Source organism: Pezoporus flaviventris, unplaced genomic scaffold, assembly GCF_033815535.1.
Source record: "Pezoporus flaviventris isolate CSIRO_AGI_PZ_B2104156 unplaced genomic scaffold, CSIRO_AGI_Pfla_v1 ptg000055l, whole genome shotgun sequence".
Lineage (NCBI taxonomy): Eukaryota > Metazoa > Chordata > Aves > Psittaciformes > Psittacidae > Pezoporus > Pezoporus flaviventris.
The window spans coordinates 3,512,936-3,540,869 of NW_026892603.1; the positions used below are offsets into that span (position 1 = coordinate 3,512,936).

Genomic DNA, 27,934 nt, shown 5'->3' on the forward strand with positions numbered 1-27,934 from the left:
GTTGCAGGAGATTTGCAGAGTCTTGGAAGAGATTGGCACTCATAGGTTCTGAATGCTCAGCCAATGCACAGACAAAAATGCTCCTGATCTATTGTTTGCAGTCTTGTTTTGCAGAAAACGTGGATGATTAGAAGAGTGGTGTGATAGAATTAGGTGAACATCTATGTGGTGATATGATTGCCTTTACTAATTACAAAATGTAGATTTTTATTTTGCTTTTAGATTTAACAGCTGACACCTGTACTATTTATAATCTGTACTGTCATCTTGCTAAGACATTTATTACTCTTTTCTCCATTTTTTATTAAGACAGTACTATCTTTCTTGTAATTTTGGGGGGAATAAGGACAGTGTTTAGTACTCTTAAACTGCATTTCTTTTTGCTAGTAGCTGAGCGAAGTAAGCAGCAGCCGTGTGGAGTAACATTTTCATTCTAATTTACTGTTCTGCCCATGTCATTCAATTCCCATTTTTTTCATCAGACATGCTGCTCCTCTATGGCAGTGGTAAAATACTTGGGAATGTTATTTAAATAGGATTAAAATTATTTAAATAATCACTTAAACAATGATTTGATCTGTTTCTGCAAACTAATGTCAACCTTCACATCTTTCAAGTTCTTTATAAATACATGTGACTTTACCATCCTGATATGCTTCAGCAACTAAATCTAAATTAAACTCGTGTTGTTCATATAATTTTTTATTTATTTTTTTTTTTTTGCCCCCTCCCCTCCCACCCTTCTTTGCTTTTTCCCCTTCTTCCCCTCCCTGGAGGTGAAATAAAGTAAGTTCCTGTGCTATAGCCGCTGTCCTAGATTTCGTGATACTGGCACCAGGTGCTGTAAATTATACTACTTTGATTATCTGAGTCTTAATTCCCCAGTGTAAACTTACAGCATCAGTAGGGTAAAACTAACCTGTCTCACAACAGCCTAATCCCAGCTCACGTTCCCTATTAGTGGGTGAACAATCCAATGCTTGGTGAATTCTGCTTCACAATGATAGGAAGAGCTGACATCGAAGGATCAAAAAGGGATGTCACTATGAACGCTTGGCTGCCACAAGCCAGTTATCCCTGTGGTAACTTTTCTGACACCTCCTGTTTAAAACCCAAAAAGCCAGAAGGATCGTAAGGCCCTGCTTTCATGGTCTGTATTCGTACCGGAAATCAAGATCAAGCGAGCTTTTGCCCTTCTGCTCCACGGGAGGTTTCTGTCCTCCCTGAGCTCGCCTTAGGACACCTGCGTTATGCTTTGACAGGTGTATCGCCCCAGTGAAACTCCCCACCTGCCGCTGTCCCTGGAGTGGGATGCTGGGCACCAGAAGCAAGAGCTCCCCTCGGGGCTCACTCCCCTTGCCTCACTGGGTAAGTGAAAAAACTATCTTCAAACCCAGGCTGATGGAGCTCATCTAGCCTTGTAAGGCCATCCATCGCAGAGAAGGACACTCTTACAAAACCTACGACCTGAGGACTTTGCTGTCACCGTCCTAGCTCGCTAGGCCCTGGCACTTAAACCGCAGGTGTAAACGGTGGGGCCAGTTCTGCACAAGCTGCGCCTCCCCTAACAAATCCACTGCGCAGGCTGGAAGGGCTCACTCTCACTTGTCTGTATGGACGGGCAAGGTCAAACAGCAGGTGACAAGGTGCAGGGGAAGCTGCAGATCCAACCTTGCATGCGGGCAGAGCAGCACATGGGTGGCTCGAGACTGCTCAGGAGATGACAGTCCTGGTCGGACGCTTCCTGATTGCCTGAGCACCCTTTTTTCCAAACAGATTTGCATATCCCACATGCCCTTGGTCATCGTGCTTGTATTAAGCGTGGTTAAAGCCCTTCCCAAATCTTCATTCAAGAAGCCAAGCCATCAAACTCACAGCAGTTCCCCTGGGGTTGTTAGCCTGGACTGGCACAGTTGTGCTGTGCCTGCCTCTGGCCACTGTTCAGCTGCCACTGAGTGTCTCTTGGCTGAACAGCTTAAAAAGACTTCATCCACTGCTGGGGCCTTCTACTAAAGAATGAATGTTAGCACTGGTATGAATATGGGGTAGTCATTTAACTTACAAGCTTTGGGAGCTCCCATGTTGGGTATAGAGATAATGGGTACTGGTGTGCATATAAAATACATTATGAAATTACACATAAATGCTTACTGTTTGATACGTCTTAACACACTGTAAACCTTTGTACTTACGAGTATGTTTTCCATTAAAAAATCAACACGTTGTAGATAAAGATTCTCTGGTTCCCTCTCTTCCCCTGCTAGCTGTGGGAGGAGATTGGCTGTGGAGTAACAGGATTTTTTTTTGTAGACTAGAGTTATGTTTGGCACAATCTGCCTAAAGAGGGCAAGAGCACGCTCTCATTTGGGGTCAGTTCTTTTGTCTAGCAATGGATTTTAACTAGAGGTATCAAAGCAGAAAAAGATTTCTATTTATATATTTAAAATTAAGTACCCTACCTTTGCCAGATAACAATGACACTTTATAAAATAGAGGAACTTATTTTCCTCAGGCAGATCTGTTTCCTATATACAATTTTAGTGGTTGAGGTAAGTCTTCAGTCTGGTATCTTGCACTTTATAGCTTTAATGCTTATTTTTGCGTGTTTGGAAAGTGTAACAGATGCATCTTCCAATGAGTTTTCAATCTTGGCTTATTTTACAGCTTAGAGCAAACAGATAAAAATTAATTCATTTACAGTGGGATATATCAAAATGTCATAATCAATCAGTTAAAAATCATTCTTTTCCGTACTTGGTATTTTCTGTCTCTGAAATCTTTTCCTTTCTGTTAGTTCTGCTACTAATTATCCAGCCACTAGCTGTAGGTCTTTAAAGTAAAAAAAAAAAAAAATACATCATGCAGGAGACATGTGGCTGCAAAAACCAGAGTATGTAGGAGGAGTGCCTTTACAGGTTAAGTGCTATAGCTGTTAATCTGACAAATCGGTCTGAATTAGCATCGCAGGAATCTGTTGGTCCTGTTCCCCTGCACCTCTGGCTTCACCTGTTTGCTGCTGCTGTTACCAGCCCTCATCTTGCACTCCCAGACCTGTGATCTGTTTCAGTGTTTGCTGGAAGCATTGGAGTAGTTTTGCCCCTGCAAACATCAGTACCAAAAGTTAGGGTAAACATTGGAATGAACTCTGTCCCTGAAACTCTACAGCATGTGGCTTCACTGGTCTTCAACGAGTAATCATTTATTAATACTTTGGGGAAAGAGGAAATGGAGGATAAAGTAACTCCTCTGACTGATGATCAGGGTTCATGAGAGAGTGTCAGTAGCAACGGACACTCAATAAAAGGCTTTCTTAAAGGCTGTTTCATGCCTTTTTGCTAAGTGTGCTGATCGTACTGCCAGTCCTGTATCCCCATGGGTGGTTCCAATGTAAAGACCTATTTGTGTAGACCTAATTTAGGTGCATATCTTTGTTCCCTGCTAAAGGGACAGGGCAGGGAGTGGTGGGAGGCAAAACCTTGAAGATAGAATCTGGTGGTAGAGGCATCCTCCAGATAGTCCTATCTGACAAACTTAGGAGTGGGCTCTACCAGATGGATCACAGCTTCACGGGTATGGAGGCAAGCTTATAAGCCCCCTTTCTTTTTCACCTTTTAATTGAGGCTGCATGCTTTGGCAGTCACCTGTATTCTGGTCTCTTTAGCTAATCTATCTGCCTACATGGCTTCCATGTCCTTCCTGTTAGAATGATAAACAGAAAAGCCAATTACAGTCTCATTATGTTTAATAGAATCTAGAGCCAATCTATTGTTTGGCTCCAGATGCTGTAGGATGTACAGGTGTACAGATATAGAAATAGGTAATTACTTGATGGACTTGGAGGACCTATGGTTAGCTACGTGCTTTGAGGAATGGGAGTGTAAGTACTGACAATGTCTGTCCAAATGTAGTCTGTGGAAGTGCAGTTTTCTTTTAGTGTGCATCACATATACTGTAAATAAGAAGTATGACTACCAAATAGAATGGATCCATCACTGTTAAATGAGCACATGGTATCCAGTATCTGAAGGGGGCCTACAGTGGTGCTGGAGAAGGACTATTCCCCAGGGACTGTAGTGATAGGGCACAGACTAATGGGTTCAAACTTAACCAGGGGAAGTTTAGGTTAGATACAAGGAAGAAGTTCTTTACTGTGCAGGTGGTGAGACACTAGAACAGGTTGCTCAGAAAAGTGGTAAATGCTCCATCTCTGGTAGTGTTCAAGTCCAGGTTGGACAGAGCCTTGGGTGACATGGTTTAGTGTGAGATGTTCTTGCTCATGGTAGGGGGGTTGGAACTACATGGTCTTAAGGTTCTTTTGAACTCTGCCTATTCTATGATCTGTTACTGCATTTTTTTCTTTTTATTTCTTGAAGAAATAATTTGACACATGTAAAACAAACGTATAAATAAATATGGGTGAGCCATCTCACTAAATACCTGAACTTTATTTCAAAGGGTTAACTGTCCTTAGCTTCGTATTGTATAATATATAATGAACTTATTTCAAAATCTGTTAAAGTTAATGGATATTTTTCAGCTGAACACAGCAAAGTCTATATCAGGTCGATTGAGCAAAACTCGTGCATTGCCTGAAGTGTCTGTCTGTCTTTTTCTATGGTTTGTAAATCTCGGAAGGAGTGGGATGAAAGTTGGATGTAAATGTCTGGAATATTTAAAAAGTTTATTTAAGGGGGGAGGGTATCTCGATGTTCCCCAGGTTTTCCTGATATCACAGTAAATTTCAATAGATTCCTTTTCAAGTCTAGTCTGGATTTCCACACATCTATCTTTCAGGAACTTGGTTTAGTAAATCATCTAAAATGCTCTGCAAGAGAAAACTACATAGAGCTAGTTCCTCTTTTACACTAAAATAACTCCATTGACTTATCAGTGTTAATTCTAACTGTATTTGGCATGAAAAAATGAAGAACCAAATAAATGTATGCAGAAATCTGACCTACAAGGTAAAAGTTACGTGAAGATGCTATGGATATTTGCTTTAAAAATGTATGCTTATGCCTTTGAGTTGGAGGACTTTAATTCATTCCAGTTCATTTTTTTTTCTTCCTTTTTTATTTGTGTGTGTGTGTATTTCCCTAGCATTCTTTGAATGTATTGAGGGGTAAAAAAGTAAGATTAATGTGGCTGAGTAGTATCAGTTATTGTTTTCTTCCTAATATCCTGCAGCTTTATGTTGCTTTAATGTATGTACATCCAGAGTTTTGAACGTTGTGGGAAAAGGTTTCACTGGCATCCATTCTTGCCATTAAAGTGCTTCCCATCTGAATATTGCCTGCCAAAGTATGTGGTATCCTGCAGAGCAAGAGGATGAGGACATAGATTGCAATGAAGCTGAACAGTTTGCACTTCCTAATGGTGACACCAGACATCAATCTTTTGTAGAGACAGCCCAGAATGCAGGAGAAAAGAACTCGCACCCTCGTTCCCCCACCAAAAAAGAAAAAAAAAAAACAAAAAACCCAAACAAAAGGAGAATTATCTTCTCTTTTTTCCATTTCATTCCAGCAGTTTCCTTCTAAGATCCTCGAAGATGAATATGTTCTCAAGTTGCATTAGCTGACATTTCAGTGGCTGAGATGCCTTTGGGGTAGGAAAGAAAAAATGAAAAAAAAGGGCAAAGAATCCAAATTAAAAAAAAATAAATTCTGAAGGTTTTTTATTTTTTTTTTTTAAAACAAATTTATTTCATTTAGGCTCAGTTCTCTTTATCATTAAGCGAAGGAGCAGAGTGCTTATTTGGTCACAGTTAATGAGTTTTACACTTTTATACCACACTTTGATGTCAGTATTCAGTAACACCAAGTTATATTATATGGGTTGGCAAATGCTCAGAACTAAAGATTGCCAGTGCTGGAATCTGCCATATTTGGAGAAGCTTGAGTTAGGTCTGCAGCATGTATAAAGTGGCACAGATCTATGGGAGTCTTTGCACCAGCTGCTGAGGATCTTCTTCTTTGCACAGAAATTTGTTGCAGGTTTTTATTTTAATATCTAAATCTAATTTCACCAATAGGTTGATTTATAGTTGTGAAGTTAATCAGCCGTATGCTCTTCTTTGTAGTAAAAAAGGTGCAGAAAGAGCTAAGTGCTAAAAAAAAAAAAATAAAAAAATGCTGCAGCAATGAGCTGCAGAAGTTAACATATACAGTGTCACTCAGCCAAGAGACAGTGAGAGTATAAGGTGGACAAACCTTGCTATACCCAATAGGAGCCCTCAATGAGGAACTTGCAAAACTTGAGCCCAGTGTTGGTGGGAAATGCTTGCCAGGGTTGGGAGTGGGTTTACCAACAAGATTTTATGCTATGGTTTAGTTATCCTTAAAACTGATGTGGCACCAATTTATATTTTTTTTTGGTACAAATCAGAGTTGTTTTCAGACTTTAATATCTAAAGAATCTGTTATGAAAACCAGAACAACTGGAAAACAGGTACCCAAATCATGCCTTACACACCCACAAAAGAGACAAGTGACAGTGTGACAGTTCCCACCATCATGGTTCCTCATGATCCAGAGTATTGGATCTACTGCAGGGATCATCCAGAGCTCAGGCAAACAAAACCTTTAACCAGCTGCAGAGCTGCTCCAAGCAACTACAGAAATTGAACAATTTACTTCAGAAAGGTGTGAGAAACAGGTTGGGCAGTCAATTTGTGTGAGACCTGCTGTGTACTGAAAGACTTGCCAAGTATTTCACTATTTTCAGAGATTACATATGTACATGTCACTAAAACTTCATTCCTTTTGTGGATTCCTTTGAATTTTTCCTGTTTATCTTTGTGGAAGTGTCCAAATCCAACATTTTCATGCTAAAATTGCTTTGGATCATTTACCTTCTTGATATCTTTCCCCACAAAGGAATGCACATTCAATTTCTATTAAAAACTATGACTAAAATCAGAGATTCAGTCACTGTGAATTAATTTCTGAATTCTTACCTTTATTCCTTTGTGAGTTTTCCATGGCATGTGTGGAAAGAGACGGTTCAATTCCCAGCAACTGTATGAAAACCTCAAAGGGCATGTTAGGACTGTCCCAATGTACTTGACTTGAGACTTTTATTTACATTGGTACAACTATGGTGCATGAAGTTTCATTCATGCAGCTTAACTTCTGAGGGAACTACTCCTGCTAGAAGAGACTGACTCTTTGGGAACACTGTTGCTTTTTCTAGCATTTCTGTTGATGCTTATGAGGATGCCAGGAAATAACATAGGTCATGTATTGGTAGAGAGGACCATTATATTTTTACCTGGCCAAGCTCTGCTTCCCTAACCATGTGGTATCTTAAATATTTCACAGATTCAGAAGTGTTTTCTGAGTATATTTCACAGTCCCCTGGATTCTTGCTAAGAGGGGATATGACCTGACCCATTGTTTGTTCTGGGTAGCATATGTAATACTTTGGCTTGTCTTGATTCTTCCCACGTTTTCCTAGGCAATTCTGCATCTTAAGTTTTGCAGATCTTATTGTGGATTTTTTGTGTGGGAGCAGTTTTGTGTTTTCAACTGGTATGGCAGCAGATCAAGCAGGAGGTTTTGGTTTTTGAACAGATTCTGGACTTAGGGTTTTTAGAAGGTTGCTCTGATTTTTGCCTTGTAAGCCATAGAAGCATATACCATGTATTACTTGATTATAAGTTAGCCCACTCACACAGTAGTTTGCTGACTGCATATTGTAACTTAAGAAGAGGGTTGAAAAACAGAGATAATACTGAACAAAGCACAGAAGAAGCACATCTCAAGTCCCAGAAATATCAGATGCTGAATGCCTAATCAAATTTCCTAATTAAGCTGCAGGCTTGCAATGAAGTAAGTTAGTGATTGTCTCCTGGTAGCACTATTTTCTGCCTGACACTGGCCATGTGACATGCTGTATGATTGCCTATCCTGGAATTGGTACCACAATATCACAGTATCACAGTATGCTAGAGATTGGAAGGGACCTCAAAAGATCATCTAGTCCAATCCCCCTGCCAGAGCAGGAACACCTAGATAATGTTACACAGGAATGTGTCCAGGTGAGTATTGAATGTCTCCAGGGAAGGAGACTCCACAACCTCCCTGGGCAGCCTGTTCCAGTGTTCTGTCACCCTCACTGAGAAGAAGTTTCTTCTCAAGTTTAAGTGGAACCTCTTGTGTTCCAGTTTGTACCCATTACCCCTTGTCCTATCATTGTTTGCCACTGAGTTGTGGCAATCTCTTTCACTGCAAAATGACCAAGGGGGACCAGATAGTGCTGAGACTGAAGAGGTGCTTCTGAGTTGTTCCACTTCTCTTTCTGGCACACAAACTCTGGGAACAAAGGCTAATGTAGTCTGTTTGTCCTGTTATTCTAAACTGTAGTGCAACTCCTTTCTAAATGCTGAGAACTGGTGTGTGTCAGGTACAAGCACAGATAGGTGCTTCTCAATAAAAACGTGCAGAAGAAAGAAGTTAACAAAATTGTCTGAAGCTCTACAGTGAACCAAGGCTAATGACTTGAACTCAGATCTCCTTACAACTAGTCTTTTGATTTATGTATGTGATTATCCTGAGACTACAAACTGCCAGCACTCACTGTAGCCAAGGCCAAACTGTAAGAAAAATGTGTCTTATTAAAAAAATAAAAAAAGGCAAAACAAAAGTGTACATTTCCCTGTATACATGCTTCTTTGTGTGTGGTATATAACACAGTCTTCCAGACAAATTCCTTGGATCTAATCCTGTTCTCATTAAACCCCCACAGCTCTATGCTTACACTAACGTAACTGAGGAAAGAATTCGTTCCTATAAGAATTATATTTCTAATACAAGGAAACAGAGGCTTTTGGCAAATAACCTATTTTGCAGCTCTTATTGAACAACACTAAAACAAAAAGCATAAAGCAAAGTTGGATCATAAGAGTAACAGAAGAGGGACTGCACCACAACAGAGTAAACAGGAGAGTCATGTGCAGGTCATATATACTTCTGTTGTGGAGATGATAACTAACCCGTGTAGGTAGATTTCTGTTTTCATGTAAGGCATTAATTGTCCTTTCCACTGACAAAACTTAAATGGTGCTCTGCCTCAGTGGTTGTTCATCTGGTGCAAGTGTAGAATCCAGCAGGGAATAAGACTCTGAAAATGCCCTGCATAAGAAGAGATTTATTCAAAAATTTTGGAAGCATCAACAGAACACTAGGACGGTAGCAATTGTGAATAAGAGAGCTAATAGTTTAGTGAAGAAATTGGGTAAATGCTATGTATTTTCTCTCTTTTATCTTTGGAGTGTGTGTGTATATGTGTGAAATGGAAAGAAAAGAAATGACTGGAAGATGTGCCTTCCAGGCCATTTTTCTTTTGTTAGTTGTTTTCAGGTTTCTACTAATTCTGACTGGAGAGAAGTAGATCCATGAGATGATCCCTTTTCTATTGCTTGAATGTGAATGCAGCACAGCATACCTGCCTCTGAAGCACTGCTGGTTACAGCTGCTCTGGGAAGCGCCAGTTTTCATGCACAGATTGGCAGGGACCGTGCCATGGATGAGGGGTGCCTTGCCAAATGCATGGCTTTGTGGAGTTAATCGTAATATAGTGATCTGTGGCACAGTAAATGTAATTTTGCTATCTTTTAAATTTCTAACTAGGTAAACTGTAGTTCATTACCTTACTGAATACTGAAGGCATTTAATCTTGTAGGAGGTGGCAAGCATAGTGAAATTGAAGGTTTTTAAATTTAAGTAGGTGCTGAGGGGAAACCTTCACTTGTTCTCCTAACTAGTCAGCATTGACTGAAAAAGAATAAAAACTTTACATCACTCATCAAATACATCTAATGGATGTATTTCTAAATCATTTGTGGTTTTTTTACACTTTGTTTTAGATCCAGGTCTTAGAAAACAGTGTGAAAAGAAATTACACCCTTTTAATTAAAAGGTGTGTGTAGTCTTTTTATTCTATAAGCATTCATCAGATTTTTACCATTTCACTGATTTTGAGAATTGTGTAAAATGGTTGTTTTCTTTGACCTCACTTCTTGAAATGCCTACAGGTTTTCTTGGCAGAAATATTTTCTCCTTCTGTTAACCAAAATGTGTTGGGCTGTGAAAATCACTGAAAGCTGCAGAAATTAACAAAAACAAAGTCTTCTGTTTTCTACATATATTAAAAAAAAGAAAAAAGAAGAAAAATCTGTGTTGGAGTTGACCGTATCTTGGTTTTGCTCTCCTTTTTGGTCATTATGTAGTAATACATATGAGAAAATGCATGTGAGTCTCTTATAATTATGTTCTAATTCAAGTAACTTTTCTCTTTGCTTCAAGTTATCATCATTATGAATGAAAAAATGAAACCACAGCTCTTCTATAGGTGCACAGATTTTGGTTTATGTTGCAGGTAGTTGGTGAGCAGTCAGCTGTATTCCTTGAAGAGTGCTTGCTCAGTTTCTTACATTTGTGACATGTCTTTTAGGTGTTAGAATTATAACATTTTTAATATACTAATGGTTATAGATTGAGTTTTGAGGTGATCTGTTTCACACTTAGTCATGCTGTTATTCTTTCACTTCAAATAAAAAGTTATTGATAGCCAGTTTCTTCAGGTAAATTTTTAAGAGAAAAACTATTTCTAATTATCAGCTCTGCCTGTTTTGCCAAGGAATTTAACATAGTCTATGACATTAATGTCAGCAAGAATAGCATTAAGGAGCAGGGTTTAATTTACTTAGCTGTAACAGAAGTCGGAAATAGCTTTAGCAGTTAAATTACTTGTGGCAGAATTGTTTGTTTATGTCCCTAATATTCCTGTGTGTATTTTTGAATGATAGATCATTTAACATGACTTGCACATCTGAAAGATTAACATTTTACCAACATTCAGTTACCTTATTTGATATTCTTGTTAGTGTAAGAGGCAGTTTAATGGAAAAATGAATGCTAATAAAATGCCTTTTTAGTAATTCATTTTGAAAACCATTTGACCTTAACTACAGCGAAAGTAGACTGTAAAAATCATCATAGATTCCCTTCCTTGAACTTTTCATAATGCTGAAAAATGAGTGAGAGAAAGAAGCAAGATCCAGTTACTGTACCCTGTTTGCACAGCTGTACTTCATTGAGTGAAGGCTTGTGTTACACACAGTTTGTGATAGGAAGTAAATGCTTTTAAAACAACTAAGGAGACAGGTCTTTAACCTCCACCTTTTCAGATGCTTTGTTCACTCATTTAGCTTCTGTTGAGGTCTTGGGAATCATTTCAGATACAAATTATTACTGAGTACTGAAGCTCACCTGAATAATTCATCTCCTATTGAGCTTATTAGGCAGAGATGCATTAAGATGAGGTCAGAGGGGTTTTGAGAGAGATCACTAATTCTTGATATAGTGAATACTTGTTCCTTCAGGAACAAATGCATTTAAAGAAGGAAGAATACTTAGATTTAGTATGAAGTGTTTTATAATAGTTGAAATTACAATTTTATTTCAGCAATTGTAAGGATTTTCAAGGACTTAAACGCATTTAAAAATGATGTCATGTAAATTACCAAACTGCCAAAATTAATTGGATTTAAAATTCTCAATTTCTAGCATAAAACTTTTACCTCCTGTTGCAAGACTATCTAGTCCCCTGAGATAATGAAAACACCTTGAGATTCATTAAGAGGAGTTTTTGGCATTACTTTACACTTGCAAATACATTTTTATCACCAGGCCTAAACTATGGGATGTAAGATTGGCACTATATAATTTCAGGACTTTAAATGCACATTATAAGATCATTCTGTGAATACAATTCTAATATCTGCCAAAGGCACTTTTCTAATTACTCTAGTGAAACAAGTCAGTGGCAAATGGAGCGTGCAGCTGGCGGACAGCCAGTTAAATTTTAATTTCTGTAATCAGCTGAGTCTTTGTGTACGCTTCATCCCTGGAAACACGTGACCTTAAATTTAGGTTTATGCTAAATAGGCATTATTTGGGCTTCATTAACCACCCACTTTTTCATTTTGCTGTAATTAAGGTCATTCTTGTAGCTATACATTTGATGAACCTAAACATTTCTATCTTAACCTCCCACTTAAAGCTGTCCAGATACCAATATACAGTGCAGAGAGCCCACTCCAGTCTGCGCTTAATAAAAAATGTACCTGGAAGTACAGTCAGGATTTTGAAGTATTCTTCACTGCAGCACATTAGAGGTGGTGTGCCTTCAGAGGACGTGGCTGACACTGGTTTTGCCCTTATTCCAGCAACTTTTTTTGAACTGTAACATAATAGAGCCACTGCTCTCTGTTGTCTGGGTCCAGAGTTCCCAGCAAGCAGCCATTTGTTTTTCCATTTGTCACTAGCGGGCAGGCAATGGCTGTGTTTTGTGGTCTGTGGTATCAGTGGGCTTGAAGATTTATGCCTTCCAGAAAACTGTAAGCGTAACAGCAGACACCAGTTAAGCTGTTTAAATTTGAAGTGTAAGATTTTTGGAACATTTTGTCTCCCTTTCTGGTCTTGAAATAGATAACTTTAGTAAATAAATGCAGGCATGAAAGCATCCTCAGTCTTTGTCCATCTGAACCCCAGAACAGAGCTCCTACTAACTCTTGTTATCAGGACCAAGCTCAGGTTTTCTGGCTGTTTAACTCCCATCACAAGCATCCTTCTACTCTTCCAGCAATGATATGAGTTCTTGCCACAGCCTTGCCTTCCTCAGCATGAAATCTACACTGACTTCTGTCAACTTACTGACATTTAACACAGCCTACCCAAACTCACCTCTGAGCATTAGGTTTTATTACCTGCTATATAAGGTAAAATAGCAAAGTGTAAGTTGGGGGATTAGTTGATTCTAGCTTATGAAAAAAGGCCTTGGCAAACAAATGTTGCTTTGTTCTCTAGTACATACCTCATTAGAAATTATGTGTTTTGCAGAGGTTAATATACTGTGGGCCTCACACCAAGTACATCACAGTTCTGAAGATTACAACTTATTCACAGCCTTGTGACAATTTGTCCTACAAAGGTACACCTCCTGGGTAGGTTGCACAAGATTTGACAAATTAATATCAGCAAGATGTAGTAAAAGTGAAACAATAGTGTTTATTTTCCTTTAAAGGAAAACATTTTTTTTTTTAAGATATTTGACCCTGGAAACATAAAAGTTGAACCTGAGAAATGTGCGAATCATAAGCTTTAAAAATACATTCATTAATGTTTTCACAGCAAACTTGAAAAAGAATGCAGTAGTTAAGTTTAAGAAGGCTAATTATAACTCTGCATTTATATTTTCATAACTTTTTTAGTAAAATTGGGCCATTTTTTTCATTCAGTTATTCATGCATAAATACAGCAAAAAGATCAGAGTATAACTACTGTAGAATATGTCTGTGTAACTGAAAGGAGCAGGGAGAGAAATTGTTGCTAGAGATTGCCTTGAACATGCAGATGTATTTGTCTCTGCCCATTCATGTCATGTGTCAATACTCCAGTAAGGGCAGTATGCCACTATTCTTACCTAGTGTTACTTCAGATATGATCTGTTTTAAATGTTGAGCTGTGTATACATGTAATATAAATTAAGGTGAGTACTCATTTACAGATTTAAAACCTTATATTTCCAAATGTATTCATAAATGTAACATACTATTCAGTGTTCAGTTTTGGGCTCAGGGTAATTAGATTCTGCCGATTTTTCTCATTTCAATTTTATGTTCTCGTTTGACTCAGATATTTTTAACTCAGATTGTAGTTTGTTTGATTGTTGTTCTATTTTTTTAATAATTTTAAAATTTTGAATTTTCAGAATTAGAGGTCAAGCAAAGCAATATTCAATGTATTTTTGTATATAAAATATATAAATGCTCCTCTCCAATGATGTATAATACTAGTGGTGGAGGAAACCCACAGTCCTCTGGGAATCTCAACAGCTAGCCTATGAGCAAATGAGTCAAAGCCAAGTGTGTGTACTCACACATGCAAATCCAGTGCACTTCCATTAACTTCAATAAAATTAGTCTTTATTTATGCTCCCATGTCTGCACATGGACTTAATCTGTTGTTTGTAAGTGATTTAAGCACATAACATTAAATGAGTTAAAGTGCTAGGTTAAAATAAAAAATTGCTGCTGCAAACTGTGAAACAGATACTATTCCTTAGATTTGTTTCTTAAAGTCTTCTACGTAAATTCTTAGGTTTTGTTCATCCAGAAAAGAATCATCTGATGTTAGCAGGAGTGCCTCAGATTTAAATGACCACAGTGAACAATAGCGGAAGGGATGCATCTCTGTTACAATACCGCTTCCTATGTAAATATGCCATGTTAAATATTTAACCTTTGCACATTTGCCCATTGGGACCATATGTGCAAATGCTTAACAAAAACAATAATTCAAAACAGACAAAAAGCATGTATGTACATATGGGTGTGTGCATGAGCACTTTGTCTGACTGCCTGATTTTGAGGATGGTCCCTCAGAGAGCATAAGATATTCAGGAAAGCCAAGATGTCTGTTTGCCTTAGATTCTAAAGACCACCCTCAGGACCATGCTGGTATCACTTGGCAAATAATATAGGTACATTTAAAACTCATTTGCTATGAGTAAAGGGAAATAAACCTAGGAATCCATAATACTTTTGTGTGCAGTGGTTTTTCATCAAATATCTGGTATTAGCCAAAATGTTTAGTTAGTATAAATATTGGTTTATCTCCCCCCAGAATGTGAGAGTTATACCAGTTTTCTTTCTCCAAAACCTTACTGTACATGAAAACAACTCCTGCTAATTCTTATAGCACTGCTATTTTTCTAGACTTCCAGATTTGTCCAGAACCCCCTCACTGCTGAAACTCAGTGAAGCCTTTAGTTAATCTTCCTTTGTTGTTGCTGAATGTGTACTGTTGAATGCAGTTCGTCATCCAGTTTTGTGGAGGCTGTGAGAAAGTTGTGGTGGATGGTGTGGGATTGTGGGACTGTTCTACTGCCAGCTGTGTATGTGTTTTAAGTTAAACATTATAAGATAAATAAATCAGCATATTAATCTGTGTGGGTTGTGCTCAAGCTGATTGAAAAGATGTGAAATGAAAGAAAAGAGAAAAACATGCTTTAAGTACAATCAGTGATAGAGGTACACTCCTGAGCTTGGAACCAAATGTGTATTGCTTCATGTCATTTGCACACGCAGTATTTCTGTTACTCCGGTGAACGGGCCATAGAGACGCAGACCTGTTAAGACTGAATGTGGTTTTGAAGCCCATTTTGTGGGGGAAAAAAATGTGGAAATAAAAATGTAAATTCATTTTCAAGAAGAAATCAGCAAGCTAATACTATATAAATTTTTGCTTCTGATAAAATACTTAGTTTAATTGTGAAAAGAAAGAGTTGCATATACACCTCAAAAAGCTATAATTTAATTCTTTGAGTACCAATTCTCAACTTTCCTCTGAGGGTAAGGTTTAATTGCAAATATTAAATCCATAATAATTTGATAGCTTTAGACTATACATTTCGATAAAGGGTTGAACTATACCTTGTTGGTTTAAAAACAGTGGAAAAATCTATATATAGATCTGGAAAGGGAAGAGGTAACACCATTCTTTTCAGCACAGAGTCACAAAGTTAATTTCTTATCTACTGAGGAGTCTGCCAGATCTGGGATTTGTAAGGGATAGGTTTTTTTTTTCTACCCTTTAACTCCTGCAAAATCCTCACACAAGTATAACCCACATGAATTAGCTGTGGGCAGCTGCCCCTTGCCCCTCTGTGTCCTGTCTGATGAGTACTGGACACATCAGCAGGTGTCTCCAGCATGGAGATGGAGGGGCTTAGTGCAGGAAACTCGGCCCACCTGCTAAACCTCAGGAGTTTCTAGTGTTTCCCTATCTATTGTGGAAGCATTTATTAGCTTTTACTTGCAAATGGGAGGGAGAAAGGTGGAGCATGCCCATGTCAGAGAGTGTGCAGCAGACATGCACCCTTCAAAAGGGGCAGTGCCTTAAGTGTGAAGCTACACATCTGCAGTGCAGCAGCCCCAGCTACAAATCCGTCTCCACTCCCTTGCTGCGTGCCTTTCCCATCAGGTTATCAGTTATTGCAGCGCTCTCTCAATCTGTCCCTGAATCCACAAGTGGGAAAAGATCTGCGAGTGTGATAAACAGTTTTCTGCAGTTTTGACCATAGATAACATCTTGGAAGCATAAAAGCTTTTCCTCTACAGATTAGTGAAAGCTGGTACATTCCCATGAAATGTTTTGATATGGGGAATTGGCATTTCCAGTGAAAAACTATTTAATGATTTTATTGGGTTTTTTTCTGACATTGATCTTGTTGTTTCAGTGGAACCACCAATAGGAGAAACTGAATCTTTGTTTGGGAGAGGTTTTTATTCATCCCTGTGGGTTCTACTTCTGTAAATGATCTTTGAAATCCTTAATCTGTGCAAAATAAAGCTTGCATTGCAAGGAAACTTGAGGCAGTTAGGAAATAATTCTCCTTCGTCAATCTCAAATTTACCTGTGGATTTATATGAAAATTCTCTCCTCTCACCACTTAACAGAGAAATCCTCGTACTCATTGTGAGAAGTAGGTTAGAAAATAAATATGAAGATGATCCTTTCTTCTCCTCTGAGTCATCTGCAAATACCACCAAATTGTCTCTGGTAGTTCTAGGGAAAAACCATAAAATTTTTAACCCTGCTTTCAGTCCTGCAACCATTTCCATGAATAATCTGAAAACCATCTGTTTGGTTTTAGTTTCTGTTTTGTTCTTGGGTTTTGTTTGTTTTTTTTTGTGGGGTTGTTTTTTTTTTTTTGGAAGGGGGGGTTGGTTGTTTGTTTTTAAAATCAACTTCCTTTCCATTTCCTTTAAAAAATTTCCTGCTCTTATCATGCCATTAGACAGGTACAATCAATAATAAGAGAAAACTAAAGTAGCTTTACTTAAACATGGCCATGGGTCCTACTCCGCTGGCTTCTTTGTGAGATAACCTTTGAGAAAAAACATGACAGCCTTCTGGCTGTTGTGAGACAAATATCTCTCAGGTTAGAGGAATGAGGAAGAAGGAACTCGGAAAAGACTGACTCAATGACAGTGTTTAGGCGATGTTTCCTAAACTATGGGAGGCTTGCACTACATTTTTGTTTCAGAGCATGGTTTGTGGGGTTTCATTCAGTAGTTTTCTGCACAAGGCGGTGTGATCTGTGTTTTTAATTTTTAAAGAAATCTCATGCTCATCTACTCCAGAATTTCATGTTTAAGTGCCGCATGCCCCAATGGCATTTACTAGCTACCCATGTTAGGTAAGAGTTGCTGTGAATTTTTGTGAGTTTGCTTAGATTGAGTGATTCTTAGGCATTGAATATGCAAAATTCACCTTCCAAATATATTTTTCTTTTATTTTATAAATGTTATGCAAACTCTTCAGCCTTTGAGGGTCAGACTGATTAAAACAAAATAGCTATTTGCATTATTTCCCCCAAGCTCCAAAAGCTCAATATATTTCTTCCACCACAATTCCTTTACTTTTTGGAAAAGTACTTTGAAGATATTCAACCAGAAACACTCCATGTGCAGTTTGTGGGGCAGCTGTAATCTGTGAAGCCTTGACTGGAGTTTATGAAATCACAGCTGTCCCAGTCTTACCAGGTGATACTGCAGCAACATAAGGTATTTTTAATTATGCTTCAGTTGTCCAGTGTTGCCGCCAGCATGCCAAACTGGGATTGCAGGGCCTTAGTCCTCCATTGGCTCAAAACAGTGAGATACTGCTGTGGTGATGTTCTCAAGAGCATTATTCACACCATGAGGATGGAGGTGCAGTTGTTTTACAACCTCGGTGTGACATCTTACCTACTCAGTAGGCCCTTTGGCAAAAACTGGGGGAATATTGACATTAATATGTGTGCAGACCTACGCTAAAGGAATTCCTGGCTCAGGAGGCCTGTCATGTCTATCAGACTGCTTTCTCTGATGTTCAAATATTTGATTTTTGTGAGAAGGGCAATAGGAACTTGAAAACGAATTTTGTTAATTTTGCTGTTTCACAGGGAGCTGTTATCTTCTATCCAGATTTTTCAGATTTTCCCCGAGTGCTAAAGAGTTTTAAAGTTTTAAAGATAGCTCCACTACTGCTTGGTTTAGAGAAAATCTCTGTATTGTAGGGAAGGATTGTTTTTAATGCAGCTGGTATAAAACAGTGTCAGGTAAAAGAAAAAAAAAAAAGGCCTTTTTCTGAAGAAAGCACAGAGAGTTGTAGTACGTGAAGGTCTTGGAAGTCTTTTTCTATTGCTCAGCCAATTAAGCAATTAATGGTGAAATTCCGGGCACTCGGTGTCTTTGCTAAGTAAGCAGTTTTCTGAAGCTGTTTTTGTGTTAGCACAGCTTTAGAGCTCAGCAATGTATTGGAGCTTCAAGGGAGATATCATGAGGAATTTATAATTAACTTTGAAAGCCAAGTTGCCTTGCCCTTATGGTGCTCACATAGGGAGTTTGAATGGAAAAGCTATAGTGTTATAAATTCACACTTTTCTTACTCTATGATAATTCTCCCCTATATGTGAACCCTCCGTGTCGAGGATATGTTGTTTCCTGCTCCATATAGTAGGCAGAATAAACATCTAGATTTCTGAGTTCTTTTCTTGATGTTTCTATTTGCTCAGTATGACTTTTGGGAAATCACTTTTGTATCAGTTTGTCTCATTTGCTATAGTACATCTAGGAGTAATATAATAATCAGTATCTATTCTCTGTCTACATTATGGAGGTATTAGAAGAAGCAATTATCTTGTGTAGTGCTTTGAGCTCTTGAGATAATACTTTGTTATATCATCACAAGTTTAGAATTATGAATCTAATGTATATTTTCTTTCTCATTTTTCAGATTTTCAACTTGCCCATGGCTCTTTTCATTCCCTCGTCAGTGTTTGCTGTTCATCTGCAGTTTAATCTACTCTACCAGTTTTGGATACATACAGAGGTAAACCAGGTTTTTAAGCCATACCTAAACAGTTAGCCTGGAGCAGTGTCCTGGAAATCTACTAGCAGCTGATTTATTGTGTAAGAAAAATCTTTGTCTGACTTCTTTAAGGAGAAACATCTGTTCATTTTTATTCCTTTTTCTGAATATATATTGCTAAGTTTATAAGAAGCAATGAGGCCAGTTGGTCCCAATTAGATTTTAAAAAAAAAAGAGCAACTGTAAGGAATCAAAACTTTTTGCTATTTTAATACTATATTTTCCTATCTTGCAGCTTATTAAATGTTTCTGGCAGATACTGAAACTGATTTCATTTCTAAGATAAATATTTTAGGGAAAAATATCCAAAACCCAGCACTTCTTAAAGATCATTTAGAGTTTCAACTGAAGTCAGATATTGTTTCCTTCTTTGTGCAAGTAGTTCTCAGATGACAAATGCTCTTTGATTATCTGATAGCTATTTGTTTATGAGTGCACCTATTTATTTGTTTTGAGAGTGCATAGACCATCCAGTTTACATATATATACAGTTAATAACTTGCTATAATTAGTATGTAATTTCTTCCACTTCTCAGGTAGCTGAATGGCCTTCTGCTTCTTTGCATACAGTAGAGGTGCTTAAAGGTATCCCATGTTATAAGGCTGTAGCATATTTCTTAGTAGCCCATAGTGGGCTGTGGACTAATTATCTCTACAAGACTTATTCCTTTGATTATTCTGACTATACATATGCCTTTTTTCCTCTGTAATTTCCTTATGTGATCTATAGGAATTTTTTTTTTACGGCTTTTTTTTTTTTTTCCGGCTATTTTAAGCTATTGTGTTGCTCAAATTACTTTCTCTTTTCTGTGCATTTCCCGGGGGGTAGGAATTGTAAGGCAAAAATCTACTTAGAGTGACCCAATAGAAAACTCCTGGTTTTGAAATTTCACTTCTCCTGGGCACATTTCTGAAATCATTAATACATATCTGATGCTCTACAACACCTCATGAACAGGAAAGGCTTACAAGAAAATGTCACACACATCACCAGAACTGGCATAAACTCAAGGAATGCATAATTAAACTTGTCAAAATTGTTTTGAACAAATTTGAACACTTTGAAATTACACCAACTGAATACTCTGAATCACATGCTAGCAGGTGCTTTGCTGATGCCTTAGGTTCCCCAATCTGGCTTTACTGTGTTTTGCCACTAAGAGAAGTACAATATGCCTCATCTACCTCTTCTTTGCTCTCTGAAGCCTTTTCTTCCTTGGCTGAGAGGGTTCTAATGTTCTGGTACGTAGCACTAACTTAATGAGTCTCGACACTGGTGCCACAGTGTGCGTCTAAAATTTCTAAAATGAATTTCAGAGGCTAATGAATTGCCTACATCCCTCTAAAGTGCTAAATCCTTCACAGGGCTTAAAAGGAATTTCCATAGCATATGTGCAATCTGCCAAGTTTATAGACTAGTCTAAACAAGAATGAATTTCAGTCTCAATGAAAAGATAAGCACTCCTTACTATTAAATTATTGTGCCTGTAGAAAAACAGTGGATCTTTTGTACTGATCCAGTTGATCCAGTCATAGATCTTTGTTTGCAAGGGAAGTTATTCTTAATTTTGCTATTGTTGATTTTATAACACAGCTGAAATCAGTTGAAATATGTTGAAGTTATGCTTTAAGCTCAAAAACCATGTCAAAATAGAAATAGGGTTACACCATGTATTAGCAGATTTCCTGCTCTCAAGGGCAACAGCATAACAGAAAAGAGAAGGAAAGGAAATAGTTGTAGCTTTTGCAGCCATGCAGGTTTATAGTGGCCAGTATTTTTGTTGAAATTAATAGGATGCTTCACCATTATGCTGGGTTTTGTTGTTTTTTTGGTTTTTTTTTGTTTGATTGTTTGTTTTGTTTTGTTTTGTTTTTTGTTGTTTTGTTGTTTTGTTTTTTTCTTTTTTTTTACAACTATTACAATGTAATAAGCTCTGGCATCTCTATTTTTTTTTTTTTTCTATCAGCCGTTTTCCTGAATTTAAATGATTCTAATTGTCTTACAGTGATTATGGTAAAATGGAAATCCTTTCTGTAAGTCTCTGTTTCCTGACATGAGAGGTCTGTTTAGGGCTGCAGGTCTGGTGTTGTATAGAAAACCTAGCTAGCAGCTAGGCTGCTGCTAGCCCTCGCTCTGAGAGCTGAGATTCATCATCCCCCAACAGCTCTGGTGTCCTCTGGGAGCCCATGGTGGCTGCTGTTGCTACGTGACAGTACCTGTCATTAGGGGTCTAGTGTAGATATGCTTCATTATATCTATTCTGCCAGTGAGAGTTGTAATAGTTTGCGTCTAACATGCAGGAGCATTTGGTAAGAAATGTTAATTTTGTCCTCGGATTTCTATTGCTTTTAATCAGTGTCAGCGTTTCCTTACACAAGATTTGGCCCCATATTGATTGGTCAAGTATGATTGGATATTGTAACTTCACAACTTCTGATTATACATCTTTTTCCTTTAGAAAAAGAAAGTCTAGTAAGATACGGGAAAAAAAAAATCTATTTAATAGGTAAATTTTTGACATAGCACTGAAAATCTTAATAAAGGATATGCAAAATTATCGCTTTCAAAAAAAAATCAACAAAACAACACCGCATTATTTAAGTAATAAGAAAGAATGAAAGCTTATGAGGGAAGATGTTTAGTTTTGGGACTAATTTAAATTGAATTTTGTAATTACAAGAGAATGATTATGCTGTGCTGAAACTTTCTATGCCATGTTTCAGCCTGGCACAAAAGTTCATAGCCCTGATAGTTTCCTTTAATTTTGAATGTATCCATTGTTTCATACAATACTAAGAGAAGTTGCATATGTTATAACTTTGATTTCTCCAATATTTGTTACATTAGTTTTCGTCCAGCTTTTCTACCAGCAAATCAGATATGGTTTATTTTATTTTAACTCAAGTGGCTCGTATATTACTCTGAAGAGGGTATACCAAATCATAAAGATCAAAAGTACTCATTCTATCTCAGTTAGATTTCTTTATTTCCTGAATACTTGGTATGCATTAGCTTTTGGCCTTTAATGTAAAATAGTGCAGCATTTAAAATACCATAAATCTTACATAGAGATTATACTATACCATTATCTTGGTGCTAGAGATCTTTTATTACTACCAAAATCAGAATGGGCTATTGATAAAGGAAAGGCATTTCTGTAATTATTAAAGAAGGGTTGGGTGTTCTAGAGTAAAAACATGACTTTGTGACTTAAGTTATTCATTTGCACTTAACTATATTCTACATTAAAAGAACTTTTGCTGTCTGAAACCCGCTTTTTTCTTTTTTCATTGTTCTGTGCATTATTGCACTGTGCACATGGCAATCTGAAATTATATCAGAAATTTCCCAAAGATCTTTTAAAAATCTTTAAGTATCAACAAGGTATTGAAATAAATTCATATTTATTTAAATGATAAGCAAACCAAAACAAACACAAAACAAACAAACAAAAAATACCCCCACACTAACAAAACAACAAAAAATAAAAACCCAAAACAAGTGAAGAAAACACTTAACATTTTTCTGTAATGGTGCATAAAGATAGGAGGTATCTAAAAGATGTGTAGATATGGCACATGGGGACATGGTTTAGTGGTGAACTTGGTAGTATTAGGTTTATGGTTGAACTCCATGATCTTAAAGATCTTTTCCAACCTAAATGATTCTGTGATTCTGTGATCTCAATAAATCAAGAGAAAATAATTTTTAGTCCTATCCAGTACTGTTTAGGTCAATGGAATGAGTCAGTAGATCTGATCTTAAATGGTCTGGGAGAAATGTTTCTACAACTAGACCATTCTCATCTAGGTCATGAGGGGAGTAAAAAAAAATAATAAAATACTTTGGTCAAAGAGCTCTAAAAGTCTAATTTTTCAAAAGCCACAAAATGTTTCAGGACTTACTGACAGACAGAAATACTCCATTTCAGTTTATTTTCACAGGTGATTCAGAAGTTCTATGGCTCATATTAAACTATATCCTTCCATTATGCATTTATTACAACCAATAAGTTAGGTGTGTTTATAACCTGATAGACACCTGTGAAAAACAGAAATTAGTTTATGTTGGTTTAGCTGTAATTTTTATGAGATGTCAAAATGTATTTGGAAAGTATCAACTGAATCAATCCCTGATGGTGGTAATTGCAGCAGCAGATTATTCCTTGCCCGTTTGATCTTTGACATGCATTAGTTTCTGTTTAATTTTCTAATTTAAGGAAAGACTGTAATCTGCCCTTTACCATACTCAAGGAAGTCAGGTTTCTTAAAGCATCTCTTTTTCTCTTGTTTAAGTCTGTCTACCTCATCAAACTCTGGGAGCAGAAAAAGGTGAACCACTGCTATTAAACAGAAGTAGCATGGGTGAAAACACGCAAGGAATGAGAAAAATTCTGGCAACACCTCATGCAGACTGGAGAAGAAGATGTGAAATTGCTACAAATACAAGCCAAAATACATTTATTTTTGTCAGAAATCACCAACTAAGTAAAACTGAAACTTGCTGTGGAAGTATATTTTATTTGTCAAAAAATATTTTGTCCTTATGTGAAGTGTGTACTAGTCTTAAATTTCTTTCTATGACTTGCTTTGGCTTTGACTTCTGCTCAGTTTTCTTTAATGAAAATCTTTTAAAGAGAGAGGAATTGTGGAGGCTTCATGCTTTCATCGAAAGGAATTCCATTCCTGGCAGGAATCCGTGCGCAGCCCGTCTAGGCGCCCTGAGTACAGGTGAGATGTTGTGGCCCAATCCTGAAGTCCTTATATAAACCAGCTCTTACCTAGGAAGATGGCCAAATTCAGAAAAAGTCTTCTATGGGTTTTTTGGGGGGGTTTTGGTTGTGGTTTTTTTTTCCAAAATATGAGAATAAGGTCAATAAGAAAATTGAACAAGCAGGCTGAAGAACCAAGTAAATTTAAGTAAAAGAAATAAAAAATTATGTATTTCTTGGAAGTAGCAGTATACAAGTAATTACTGCATCAATAGCAAAAGCTATTCTTGAAACTCTAGAGGGCATATGTGTCTTTTAAAGAAGAAGCTATTTGAGACAAACATCTATTGGATGGTGATTAAAGGAATCATAAGATCTCTAGGACAATGTGATAAAAAAGTGACAGCATGAGACAATAGATAAAATAGTCATTAATTCCCAGGCCCTACCAATTGAGATTGGTCCTCTATTTCTCTACAGATTTCGTTTTTCCATTTTCTTGTACCTACCTTATCCACATTTTGTGCTGTAATCTCATTTAAATAAACAAGAAAGGAATGCAGGAGAAAACAGTTGTACCAAGGTTTATGTAAAGTACTTTCGTAGTTTAGTGATTTAGAAGGGATTTAATAATCCATTTTGTAGAACTGAAAGGTAAATTTGATCAAGAAATGAGACTTTGAATTTAAAACGTATTTTAACAACACGTATTTGACTGTAATAGTTTTGAGCGTTTGCATTGGGAAGAAGATGGTTTTGGTTTTGTGCTTGGAGTTGGAGAAAGATTTTTCATAATGAGCTAAAATCTTCAATAGTTTGCAAATGAAAAATGGAAATGCACTGCTGGTAGGTAAAAAGTACAAATGCATATATTAATGCTTAATTTAATGTACTGTGAATAGTTCCTTTGGGGTCAGTAAGTAATTAGTCAAATTTAATGTGTGGAAGTTTTTGCAAAATGGGGATAAACAAGTAATATTGAATGGATCACAGTGGAAACAGGGTGTGGTGAACTGATCTGATTTTCTGGCTGAGATGAGAAATGTGGGTTTTTTTTTTATTTTCTTTTATTGGTGGTGGTAGGGTTTTTTTTTAATCTAAAGGGCATAACCAGTAAAAAGTAAAATCAGTAGTAATCCAGTGTATTGAATAGTACACTGAAATTGAGTAATTGTGAAATTGCAGTATCTCTTGAATTCGATTCTGGAAGCTCATTTTGAATTTAGCATATCCTGTCTCTGCTTCCTCCTGGCTTCCCCTCCTCCCTGGCAGAGCATGAGGCTCACAAAGTCCTTGGCCAAACCAAAACATCCTTGTTATCATCTCTGTTCCCGAGCTGAAAGTCAACACACTGCACTGCACCAGCTACCAAGAAGGAGAAAAATGACTGCTGCTGCTGAACCCAGGACAGTGAACAAAACCTTTCTTTTTATGTATTCTAATGTATTGGTTGTACAAATGAAAGTACAAACTTATTTTCTTCAATACAGCCACTATCGCCAAAAATATACATGGGTCTGTCTGATGTGCTCTTTCAAATTAGAAACACACAAATCTGTCCTAGTCAGGTTACAAGGGATCAAAAACTTGCCATTCATGAGACTTTTGCTAAAAGTCACCAAAAAGATGAATCTAATTAAAGGTGATTGCAGCCATTCTGCTAGTCTGATTTTCAAGATTGTGTCTGACAAGTCTCAGTGATGCAGAAGATTTAAGTGGAATTCCTAGAAACAGATCAGATTGTCTGACAGCGTAGTGGCTTTTAGAAGCTGGATTTTCTCACTGTTACAAAGATTCAAGAAATTATTCTAAAACCAATGGGGAATGAACTAATCACTGATTTACATAAAGAAAAGCATTTTGGTTTATAAAAAAAAATTCTGGTCCCATTTGTGATAGTTGATGCATTTATCATCCAGAAATCCATTGTTCTCCTGCTGCCAAGTCTCAACTCAAGCATTTACTGTGGAGGGAAGGAGAAAAAATAAATCAATAAGCATCATGGAGATAAAAATGCTTTCTTTAAGGCAGACAGTGCCTTTGTAGGTCCACATAAGATATATATATACGTATATATATATACACAATATAGACAATAAAACTCAAACATGATTCTAAGAAACAAAGTCATCTCATGGTTTCAACACAGCCTGTCTGCCAAAATGGTTTATTAGATTTTCTGACTAACCTGCAGGATGAAAGTCTTATCATCATTGCACTTGCCAGAGCGTGGAGAAGAGCGCAGCTAACGACACTATCACTAAGCAGAAATACTAGCAATAAATGCAAAATGTGTTCCAGTCTTCCATGTTTCACTCCCCCTAAGAGAGGAGGAAAGTATTATCTTGCTTCATACATAAAGCCTATAGCTGCCTTTTAGTTTAAATGAAAAGAATAACAAAAAGAGAGAAAACATTTGTTGGCGAGCGCACTGTCTTGCTAAGTGTAGGCTGCACTTGAGCACAGTTTGTCAGGAAAAAAATAGTGGGTTGAGGTTTGGAGTTCCTTCCTTGGTGATTAGGACCTCAGAGATAATTAGGAGAGCCGTTACTAGGTGATATCCCCAGGATAAGCCTCCTACTTAAAAACTGTGTGCTCCTTCGCACTTTTAGGTATCTGAGTCTACCTTGTGTCAAGTAGGTATCTGAGTCTACCTTGTGTCAAGTGCCTTGACACAGTGAGTTAAGTATAACTTTTCTTTCAGCTGAACTGCAGTATAGAGAGGGACTTAAAAATATGTAAGTCGTTTAAATGAGCTTAGTGTTCTGCACCTAGTAGCTCTGAGTGCAACATGCAGCACAGGCGCCATGATAATTTTCATTCAAAAAGTGGCTGCACCACAATAATCGGCTTGTATTGGTGATTTGCATTGATGGGCAGAACTCCAGGCAGAAGAACCCTTCCCTTTCTTTGTTGAAGCTGGGTCACTGGTGAGACCAGAAATGAAAAGTTACGGGACAAGAGCATAAGCAGGAACTTCCTTTTAATCATAATGATGAAGTCTTTATTTTTGAGTGTTGGCTTCTGGGCCTTTCACCAAAGACTCTTCTTGCAAGAGACAGCTGTGAAATGCTTACTTCAGCAGCAGTGGGACTGAATACTTTTAATGTATCTGCAGATACCCTATAACTAAAAATTGTACTTGAAGAATTTTACTTAGGCTACTTGTGTCTATTATGTCTCTGGAGAATTATGAAGATAAAAGTGAAATTAGCTACTTAGAGATGAAGTGCATTTCAGTACATTCTGCGTCCTGCAAAACAATCTAAATAACTTGTTTACCAAATAAATTTAACATAATAACCACATTAATGTGAATATAAGTTAGAGAAACTGCTCTTTGTCAAAGAAAAAAAAATCATCTTAATATATTGCATGTAATACTCTTGAGTTTTTCTCCTAACTTGTACTCACTGAGAATCTGTCTAAATGGCTTCAAAGCTGACAGAAAATTTGAAGCATCCTTATTTGATAAAACATAAAATGTGGGCTGCTGCCTATATTTTGATCTGTTTAAGGGAGAAGGTGAAGAGCTACACTTGGCTATATTTTATTTTTTTTCAGGACTGGCACACTGATTTGTTTTTTATTATTTATTATGTTCTGGTTTAGTTTTTTGTTGTTTTGTTGTGTTTTTTTTCCCTTCAATTGTGAGCATGTATTTGTCAAGCTGCTGAAAAGTACTGAAATTGTATAGCATTTTTTCTCGAGTTTGTTAAAAATGGTTAACGTGATGCATGACTGAAAAGTGACTTCCTCCTCTTTGTTATGTTGCAACTAAAACAATCAGTTAGTGTAGGTTCTCTCATTTTTAGTGCACAAATTGATTGAAACTTCCTATATGTGCTTATCTTTCCCACAAGGCTTAATGGGACCTTTAAAGGAAAATTAAAAAAAAGTTGCATCCACTTACTGAAAGTGTTAACTGAAATATTCATGTGAGATGCCAGTTTGATTCAAACCTTATCTCCTGGTTGAGGTGCAAAACAATGAAAAGTGACAATGGCCTGCCTTCAAGATAATTTATTATAAACATATTTCTTAAGTCTGTGTGTTTATTATATAAATATAATAAACCAGACTATCCATTAAAATTAGGCTTTCACCTCCCGTTCCTCAATCCCAATTTATCAGAAATTCACCCCCTATGAAACTCTTTATGATCCCAACAGGCCTGATTCCTCTCACTTGTTTTATTTCTAAACTATAAATATTGTTTTATTCGCTCCTTAGTGTGGA

General features: G+C 37.1%; 1 protein-coding gene across 1 annotated transcript in view; it reads left to right on the forward strand.

Annotated features, from left to right (window-relative positions):
* Nucleotides 1-27,934, forward strand: part of AGMO (alkylglycerol monooxygenase) — a 136,023-nt gene that overhangs the window by 66,184 nt on the left and 41,905 nt on the right. The window contains 2 exon segments of the mRNA XM_061469229.1: nucleotides 12,906-13,009; nucleotides 18,849-18,944. Of these exon segments, the coding sequence (XP_061325213.1) occupies nucleotides 12,906-13,009; nucleotides 18,849-18,944 (200 nt within the window).